The 10,531-nt window shown below is 39.7% G+C and overlaps 1 protein-coding gene across 2 annotated transcripts in view; it reads right to left on the reverse strand.

Moving 5' to 3' along the window:
• Positions 1-418: 418 nt before the first annotated feature.
• Positions 419-10,531, reverse strand: part of LOC103154587 (tumor necrosis factor receptor superfamily member 19) — a 22,921-nt gene continuing 12,808 nt past the window's right edge. For both annotated transcript variants that reach the window (XM_016662857.1, XM_007575920.2), the window contains 5 exons: positions 6,385-6,549; positions 4,338-4,466; positions 4,063-4,165; positions 2,421-2,692; positions 419-1,092 (listed from right to left, as the gene is read on the reverse strand). In XM_016662857.1, the coding sequence (XP_016518343.1) occupies positions 1,088-1,092; positions 2,421-2,692; positions 4,063-4,165; positions 4,338-4,466; positions 6,385-6,549 (674 nt within the window). In that variant the 3' untranslated portion in view covers positions 419-1,087. The remainder of the gene's footprint in view (positions 1,093-2,420; positions 2,693-4,062; positions 4,166-4,337; positions 4,467-6,384; positions 6,550-10,531) is intronic.

Raw genomic sequence — 10,531 nt, forward strand, 5'->3', positions numbered from 1 at the left:
TGGGTTGCGTCCGTCTCAGACAGGAATCACACTAAGCTGCAGCTGCTCCTTTTAACATTGTCTCTGCTTGCCTGCCTCACACCTGAGCCTGAGGAGAAGCTCCACATGGTTGCAGAAGATGTGAGCACACCATCAGAGAGAGTGAGCGAGCTGGGTGGCTCCCCCACACAGGGAACGCCGTTTGACACTCGGGGAAACAATATGTTTAAATCCAAGCGCGTAGCAACAAAGCTGAATTCACTCTGAAAACGAGTAGTTCCAGCTGTGCATTCGCACAGTAGTTGTGGACTTTAAATGACTTATTTGAACCAGTCTTTGTTCTGTAAAGAGTAAGTTGGTTAATCAGATTGTTGTTCATTAACGAATGAATAATTTTCCCTCAACGTATTGCACAAATAAAAATGGAAACCATGAAAGGTCATTTTGTTTCAGAGGTTTATTTACAATGCTACATGGACAGAAGTTTCCATTTTTCCACGAACAGAGCTGAGAAAGGCAAGCATGCAGTCAAGTCTACAGTCCGTAACAAAAATATTGACCTATTAAGTATAATACAGTATCTACAGGGCGTTTATCACTTAGACATTCCTCGTTCCAACCTGCTCCGTACGATCAAGATTGTCTTTGATGTGCAACTTTTTCACTTTTGAGACATTTTGTCAAACTTTTACACAAAAGCTTCATAACACCCGCTTCTAGACGAGCGGTACAAGTTTAGATTCTCCTACATGTGACGATGCGAGACATTCTCAGGATTCACTTTGCTTCACTGGTAAAAGTCACGTTTCAACTTCATATGATCGAACCCAGTGGGCCATCAAGTTCACATTCTCGGTGTGTTTTAGCGTTTTCATCCATCTGCGGCAGCGCTCCTGTGGGGGGATGCGCGTACGCGTTTTGTTTGGACCATCTGACGGAGGGGCTCTGAGGTTCACCGACGAGGCATTTCGAGGGGACGGCACGGCCGCCGTTGTGTCTGTGTTGTTGCGTTTCTGTGCGCGTGGGGAGACTAGGTAGGAATCCGAGACTGAATCTGGCCGTGGCTGTTGTCGAGTCCAGGCGGGGGTTCAAGCCAGAGACGTCCACGTCACCCTGAGCAGAGAGCAGGAAGAGGAGAGCGCACACGCAGAGATTAAAGCCGGATCCTGTTGACTACATCAAAGGGCTGGAGTCGTCTCCTGTTTCTTTTTCTGCATGCTCATCATGGACATGCACACACTAAGCGCTACATAACAGTTTATAAAAAGACTGGGCTGAGACACAAGTGTCCACATGATATATGAGGAATTAATGTATTTATTTTCTCCATTCTGTGTGCTTTCTGAAAATGAGTGGACCTTAGGATGATGGTGATTCATTATTACAGTGCTCACTTCACTTAAATGCTCCCTATAGCTAAAGATGCAAAAAAAATAAAAAATCTTTAGGACTAATTCGTTCTTTATCCAGTTCTTATTTGAAGTTTAATAATTTAGTGGAGAAAACTCCCTTCATTCAGAAATAATAGTTTTTATCCGATTACCTGCTCCACAATTAGTATCATCTATAGAAAAATCCTCCAACTACTTCTTTAAGTTTTGAAGTCCAATTCAATTCAGTTTGTTAACACAGCAGCAATTCACAACACGTCGTCTCGAGGCACTTTCTAAAAGAAAATTATTTCGATTTTATCATGCATCCATTCCAACTGAATTCAAACAGCTCAATTTATTATTCAAGTTAGCTTAAAAAATGTTCCATATAAGGAAACCCAGCATATTGCATCAAGGCATTGAGTTGCAGCATTTATTCCTCCTGAATGAGCAAGTAGCAATAGGAGGCGACTTCCTCTAAATGTGAGGTTCAGAAGCTTTAAATTTGGCATCAATGATTTCTTGTTTTCCTGGAATATTAATATACACAGAGATCTGGGTTTTTTATAGCAATTCTTGAAAATGGGACTCGCACAAGAACGTGTCGTTCCAGTTCAGTGTAAAGTTCAAATAATAAAGCTATTGACCTAAACTTGTTCACATATACAATTACAGCAGTTATAAAAAAAAATGTTTCAAATAATAACCCACGTTTATTATATCACAACTCCTGTTAACGTCTGTATATCCTACATGGCACAGCGTCAGACCTGAAAAACTTTACAACTTCTTTTCCCACCTTTGTATGGTACAATTAGCTCTAATCTCAGAACATTCTTCATGTCTTTTTATTAAAAGTTAAAACGTTTTAGTGTGGATGTTGAGTGGGTCACGACACACACAGGTAGGAGGATGTTGTTTTTTTTTCTTATATTAAGAAAAGCCTTTTAGCCAAAAGGAGTAAATGTTAATTTATTTATACACAACCACATCATAACCCCTTGCCCGCTCCCCAAAAAACAATTTATTTTAAAAGGAAAATAAATCCAGAGAAACATGGCCGCTCACCTTCCTGCGTTTGCCCTTGCTGTTTAGGAAGAAGTGCATCAGTCACAGTGTCACTGCAGTCCTCTCCCCTCCTTTCACATGAATACTCCATCAATCCTTCCCCTTCCTCTCCTCCCTCCTCGCTTCCTCCTGCTGGGTCGACTCCACAGAGAGGAAGCTCCAAGTATTCAGGAGACTCGACGCTTCCTGTCATTTCGTCCGCTCCCTCACACTCGGGCTCTGTGTGGCCTTCCAGCCACATTGGAGTATCTTCTTCATGTCGGTGTCTATTTCTGTGGAAAGAAAAACACAACCGTGTGTGTAACAACGTTAACACGTCCTGGTGGAGACACCCATTTGCTTTTTCCTGTTGGCGGAGCTTCAAACAGACGAACCTCTTTATTCGCCTACAGCAGCTTGATAATAAAGGCAGTAAGATGAAAAGTGGGGCAGTTCAGTGTTAAGCTCGTTGATGTTCTACCTGCAGGTCTTAACAAAAGCCGAGCTTACAGGGCACGACCATGAAGAGACTTATGCAAATTTGAATCAATGGATTAGATTAAAACCTTGTTTAGCTGTGTCTTTTTTTAATTCTAATCCGACGTTTTATCTACAGTGAGAATGTTAGCATTACATTAAGCAATCAGCTGGTGACTGGCTTTAACCCATTTTCAGTCTGATTTGTCCTGATCCTTCACTGGCAATTCAAAAATCCATTCTTATTCTGGTCAGCACAAAAAAAAAAAAAAAAAACGTCTTGAAGCCACTCAAATGATAATTAAATTTTCTACAATGAAATATCTGTTGCATGTCAAACAGGCTGAACATTTTCAAGCAAAGCTGACATTATTTACGGTTACCGATTCTAACCATTGTAATCGCTGATATGGGATGTTAAACAGCTTAAAAGGGCAATTTAGGCTTTATAAAGCTGGAGATAAGAAATTAGCCAAGAAACTCTGATTAGTGAATTTCTAACAAATCCCCTTTTATTCAACGATTATTTGCATAGATCCTTTAAAATACTTGTTTAGTGCTTAGCTGGATTTACCAAGTAAAGTGGCAAATATCTGTTTGTTTATTAAAACCAATTTACATTCTGCAGGTAATCCTCTCCATCGTAGATCACCTCTACATTTCTTGGTTTTGCCTCAAAAACAGTAGATCTTATTTCATCCTACAAGGTAGCATGCCCAGCTTTTTACAATTTTAATGTATTCAAACTGATTCATGATCTCTGGTTTGCAAAATTAGGACAGATTACCGTTTAAATGAGCAACATCCCCACAGCATCACACCTAAACCACCGTGTTTCACAGAATAATGTGGTTAAAATTCAGTGTTTGGGGGGAATCATCTGGAAAACTACCTGTAGCCTCTTAACACAAATGATGAGTCTTGGTTTTGTAAATCAATAAAATGTGGTACCATTTCTTTTTGACACAGTCGGTGTATTATTAGGCTAACTGTAACCTCTGGCACATTTTTGCCCTCCAACAACAGGATATCACGGGGCTTTATTATCTCCACTATCATACACCTGTTGGTAAGTTATTTACCCTGCAGAAAAATTATTTCTATTGCAGCTAAATTTGATAATTCAGTCACAATGTATATAGATTAACACTCTACAAGATCGTACTCGAGCACAAATGTTACTTACTCATCACTGAGGCTCATCTGTGACTGGAAAGGACTGACATCCTGGCTGCAGCCCAAACTGCAACTCTCATCACAGCACAGAGAGGGGTTCAGGTGTACTGGACCTACACAGGACATACACACACACACATACGCACACACGCACGCACACAAATACAATATAAATTTCAAGACTGTCATCTGTACTGTTCATCTTTAGGTGAATTGCTCACCAACAAAATTAACAAAACTATCACTGGATTTTTTACAGACTTCATCAATTGAACCTAAACGCACCACAGTGGTGTCCGGAGTCCAGGTGACACTGGCAGCAGGTTCTGTGGGGGAAGTCGTGGAGCCAGCGGGCGTCCAGACAGGAGAGCTCCGCCCCGCTGTAGGGACAGTCCTGAGACCTCAGAGAGGAAGCTGAAAGAAAAGAAAAGCAACAACACGGTGATCTTCCATGACGCAAGAAACGAGCTGCAGACCTCTCAAATTGTTCAGCAAAAACCCATATTTGCAAATAGACTTTAGGTATAAAAAATACAACTAACTAATCTGTAAGACATCAATAAATGTGAATTTATTGCCTAATCAATTTGTCCCAGCCTCTAAATCTGTAATCATTCTCTCCACAGGACAAAGTTGTAGCATAATCAGATATAACTGACAGGCCTAACCAGCATCACGTTAATGAGGTTCATAATAACTCCTTAGTATAATTTGAAAGTACAACAGTTTGCATGTTGTGCCAGCTCTGGTGAAGGGCGTTGTGCATATTTTAATGGAGGGGAAATTACCGACAAAATACTTAACTGAAGCAATCTTTTTGCAAAGAGTTAAAAAAAAAACCAAAAAAAAAAAACCGCCTCGATACCTTCTGCTACAACTCTTTGTTCCTGACATGCTCAAAGGGGACACATGATGTCATTAATTTGTCGCCCGGGGATATTTCACAGGCTTAATCACTTCTAGCCTCACGAATGCAGCTTATTAAACAAGTTCCCACAAATATGCAGCGTCGTTTAATAAAGCTTAGTTCGGCACCCGGTTTGGGAAGTTAACAAAGGAGAAATGAAGTCAAGTTCAGACAGCAGTGAAGCCTCATTTCAAGGCCTTAGCAACTCTTTTTTTTTTCAAACACATTAATCTGCCAACTTAATATCTCTGAAGTCAGGATAATAATTTAAAGGCAGGCTTTAGAATGCATATGGGCTTTTTTATAATTTAAAAAAAATAAATAAATAAAAACATCTTCACAAAATTATCTTGCACTGAAATGTCACTGTTGTAACAGACCCACAAAGATTTCACAGAATATCCAAAAGTGATGAAATCATGAAAACTCCATTAAAAAGTGAGATTTAGGGCCTTGTACAAACTCAGCTGGGTCATTATCAAAATAAATATCTCTACAACTTTGTTGGAAAAAAAATACTATCGTGCACACTGGAACAGTTTCAGAAACATTTTCACTCACATAAACACGCACAGTTCCAGACCTCAATGTTCTCTTAAACAAAAAACGCATAAGGAGCAGCGCAAAGCTAAAACCGGTGTCAGCTGATTGGATTGCTTCAAAACAAACAACTTCCTACTAGGAATTAAAGAAAGCGCCTGAAGGTTAATTTGTGTTGATAGATATATAGGTTGAGCTACTTTAAATTGTTTATTAGAATATAAAGTTAATAAAATACATGACTAAGTCAATTGGGAATCATGTCCATCTCAGTTTCCCCATGTAAATACAGAGATTTCCCCAAACCCTCTTTGGTCAGAAGTTTGATAAATAACCATTTTTAGTGATATTAAACTGAGTTTTTGTGTGGATTAAAGGACAAAATACATAAAATGCGTTTGTTTTCTCTGCTATATGTAGAGCTCCACAGGTCTCAGTTTTATGTTCGAATCCTTTTGAAGTTTTAATTCATGATAATGACCTTCAGAAACCTAAAGATGACCTCCAAAATTGCACAGTGATTAGCTTTATCTTGACAATGTACTTGTTTTAACAAGAACCAAACAATATTCTCTTTCCGTCTGGCAGAGACCTGAAGACTTGCTTTTATTGCTTGTGGATTAAATTCCTCTGCTTCTACAAAATTAGGTTGCACAAATGACGAAAAGGATCTAAAAAAAAATAAAATAAAAATTACTCCAATTCTGGTGTCTCTGTGTTGTCATCCTGCACTTTTCAGTAAGAGACTACATCTTGCACATGTTTACCTACCATTCATTTTATCAAAGCCACACTCATAAAGAAGGGATTAATAAGAAAGCATCAAAATGTTTCTTCGAGAAATAAAGAAAATGCAGCACACAGCATGAGGGCATCCTGACTGACCGCTGGGCTTCTTCTCCAGCAGCTGCCTCTTGCAGTAGATGACGCACAGAACCAGCAGCGCCAGCAGGACCGTCGCCAGAGCGCTGCAGATGACTGCGGCCAGCGCCACGTCACGAGGACTCGTCACCACGGAGGGCAGAGGCACCAGGTTCACACGCCCACTACCTGCGGAGGAGACCACACAGGGAATGAGAGCAGAGGAGTAACACGCCGCTTTACTTAAAATGGAAGAAACGTCCTTGACAAATACAGCAGAGGGCCATAATGCGAGCCTCCCCAGGTGATGTGGAAGCAGGAGATTAGTTGTCTCTTTGTTCTTTAGGTCAGCTGCCTTTTTGCTAAAGCCTAATGAAAAAAGCAGAGGAGTTCAAAGACAAAACGCCTGTGGTGGATTCCCTCTTTAACTGCCTCTTGTCTTGTTCTGAGCAGAGGATGATTTACACACATTGCTCTCTACGTACCTCCCCTCTCGCACTTCGACAGGCACACAAGCTAGGAGGGCTTTTAAAAACCCCCTCAAGTTTCTTTATGTATGGAATGAAATTAGAAAACACAGTCCATCTAAGCGTCTGCTTTGTGCTGATCTCATCCCACCTTGAGGGGAGAAACAATGTCAGCATTGGCTCCTGCCATCGGGACCCTTAACACACAGTCATATGAAGCCTTGAAGAATGCAGCTCATTTTACATGTTCGCACAGCTACGGAGCGTCAGGGCTTAATGCGGCTTAAGGCTAAACATCACAACAGAAAAACGTGAAGCAGTTTTTTAAAAGACAAAAATTGCTTCTGCTATACGTGTAATCATCCTTTAACCAAATGAAATTCTCCACGCGGTTGCAGCGGGCGACTCGTTTCTGGATTTTTCTAAATGTTTTCAGAGACTGTTGTTAGTTTAAACAAAGATCACAGAGCGCCACATCACAAGAACTTATTCAGAGTCAGGTTTCACCATTAACTCTTTTTTTTTTTGGGGTTTTCACTTGAAAGTGCAGAGATTTAAGCAAACGCAAAATAAAGGCAGAGAGCAAAGGATCACCAAAACACTCTGCAGCTGTGTTTTGAAGAATCAGGTGATAATTATCGGTGGGGAGATCATTACGTGCAACTCTTTTCACGTTTCAAACAATTATATTCTCTGTAGTGAAAGGAAAAACTGAGTTTATTAACCTGTGCTGTGTGTCGTGTTTGCTTTTTTTTAGTTTTGAGATGCCAATTCATCTGTGAGATCAATTTACAATTGGACCAACACTGATATTTCTTTCTCACATGCTGTTTTTATTTTAATTATGTAAAGCACTTTGAAATGCCTTGCTGCTGAAATGTGCTATACAAATAAAATTTGATTTGATTGATTGATATCAGATAGGATACATTGTCAAAAAACACAATTTATTATTTATGATTTTACCACTGGTGAAAGATCCAAGTAATCTGAAGCCTGAAATTTTGGTGGAAATTACTTCTGTAAGATCAAGAATGAAAAACAACTGTGCTACACATTTTTTTTTTTTTAATTGGCATCTGTGGCGCTTTGTATTATTTAAAACCCCAAGCTGATGAAACTTTTTTTTAATCACGATTAAAGATGTATGAGAGCAACCTTCAGAAAACTATTTTTTAAGAAAGAAATCTACAAAACAACAGCTAGCGTGCTATAACCATAGAGCCATATTGTCAGGTATTTATTTGTCTTGTAATTTGCTGCTAGCATTGTTGCTCAGTTAGCTTTGGTTTAGCCTAAATCTTTGTAGAAACTGACAAATGTGTAGAAGAGGAAAGTTAAGGATGGGGAGATTTGCATGGCATGATATAGTTTAATTAAACTAATCCATTACCCATAATAGCAATATTTACCACATAGAAAAACTTAAAAAAAACTTTCTTTCCTTATTATCAACCATTATTAGAGAAAGCCTGAGGGCTAAAGACGACACAGAGAAAATTCGAAGCCTTTTAGTCTCGCTGGCACACCCTTCACTTATCAGTCAGTTTATAAGTATTCCAAATTTGCGCATAATTTCAAAGCCCTTCCACTCTGATTGTTGTTTTGTCAAAGAGAGGCAGTAGCAGCCTAAACTCTCAAGGCCATGAACAAATAGCTTCACACAATTAACTCTGATCTGCCAGAGAAATCACACACACAGTCTCCGCCGGTCTGTGTGCATATGACATTTAGGGCGTGGGTTAATACAGAGCAAACAGCGACAGGGAGCGTACAGTGACGTGAAGCAGATCGAGCGGTTACCAATGAGAATGGCAGCCAGAATGAGTGAGCTCTTGTTTGAGGAGATCATTTTTTCTAGTCGGCTCCGCTATTTGTTTTTCAGTATATTAATCATAAAGGCGACCGGTATCAGCCTTTTCACGTTCAAGAGCTCTTTGTTTTGCAGTGTAAACATTGCTATAGAGCTGGCCAGCTTTTTTTTTCTTCCTTTCTTTCTTTTTTCCTCCTCTTTCAGACAGATAGGGGATGAGGGTATTTTAACATTCCTTCAGATGGGAAAATATGATGAAACACCAAAAGCAGCGTTTCAAATCTCCCGGGAAGGGATAGCACAGGATCGGCTCGATGTAAACAAGAGAACGTACACGATGTCGGAGTTATGGAACATTCCAGAGGCATCGTGGCACAGTTTAAGCCATGCTGGTTTATATAAGTTCCTGTTTATACAGGCATGTTTGTATTGAAAGGCTTTAGCTGCAGTGAAGCTGATAACTCCTTGTTTACTCTCAAACCTCCTGGTCAAACTGAAGAATAAAATACAAACTACTGAGGCAGCATTCAATCACAGAAAACCAGCTCAAAAATTCCTTTAGCCTAAAGTAGTAAAATCCAGGATCTAAACCATCATCCTACAGCTGAGTGTCGTTTCCAACTGTGTTAGTGTTGGGTTTTTTATAGACTCTTAACCAGCCCAGGGTATCTGTGTGGTGTCTGACATCTGACCATGGTGTTTAAACTTGGGTCTTCATTGTGAAGGTCAGATCCAGCTCATCCGAGGTGAGCATCAACACAAAGGCGGCCTGTTATCGGAGCGCCGGCAGCTGCAGCGCACACAGATAAACACTGCTCCATTGAACAGACCTCACCTGCTGATATTATCTCCACACAAACCAGACCAATAAACCGCAGCCTTTCACAGACGCACTCACTTTGTGGAATGGCACTTATAGTCCAAATAAAAGCAGCACTTCTTTGCACCTTAAAGGGCTCTTTGACTTACGTCTGTATGAATGCGTCTGAGGTCTTTCTTTAATGGGGCCGTAGCGATCTTTACCCTGATCGCTGAATAGGAGAGAGGAATGCATTTTCTCTGCTGCAGACATGAGCTGTCATTTATACATAAACGTTAGAGATATTCGATTCATGTCTTTCAGTACAGTGGAGAAAATGTAATTTACTAAATCTGACATGGCGTGTTAAACAACATCTGGAATCACAGCTTTAAAATAACAACAACTCAGTCATACAGTATGTTTTAAAGGAGTAACGCAGCAGGGCCCCTCTCCCACCTGTTGCTGAACCCTGCTGTCAGATTGGCTGACACAAAACTAATAAACTTTTCCCTGTTAGACGGGATGAGATTCTCGCAGTGTCATAATCTTGTGTACAAATACAATAAAAATGTTTGGTGTGATCTTTGTTTCTTTTAAAAGAACAGAAGCAATTAGTCGTACTGCTGCTAAAATAATCCAACATGAAGGTTAATAAAGGAACAATAATGTTATGCTCATCAGCTCTTGTGGTTATTTTATTTTGGAACAAAAATTTAGCCAAAAATCTATATTTTTGTGCTTCTGTCACTAGACAGAAGCACAAGTAAAGCACGTTAGTTGTTCAGAGTGTCTCCTCGGTTATAGCATCTCCTTATTAAATTATGTTGTGCTGTACGTCTGAACTGCTTTGGTGCAAAATGAATTCCCCCTATCGGGAGAAATAAGGAACTACACTGGATTATAACACGGTTACTGTATGAAGAGCTGAATGGCTAAAAGTTTATTCAGTATTTGTTTATTCTTTATTTTAAATTAAGTCTATGCATCAAAATAACAACAAAAAAATGATACAGTGATTATCATTTTAACCAAGATATCATGTTAATGAAAGCACAGCATCCTGAACCTGCCGCATTTTTACAGATTATT

This window comes from Poecilia formosa, unplaced genomic scaffold, assembly GCF_000485575.1.
Source record: "Poecilia formosa unplaced genomic scaffold, Poecilia_formosa-5.1.2 Scaffold392, whole genome shotgun sequence".
In the NCBI taxonomy this organism is placed as follows: Eukaryota; Metazoa; Chordata; class Actinopteri; order Cyprinodontiformes; family Poeciliidae; genus Poecilia; species Poecilia formosa.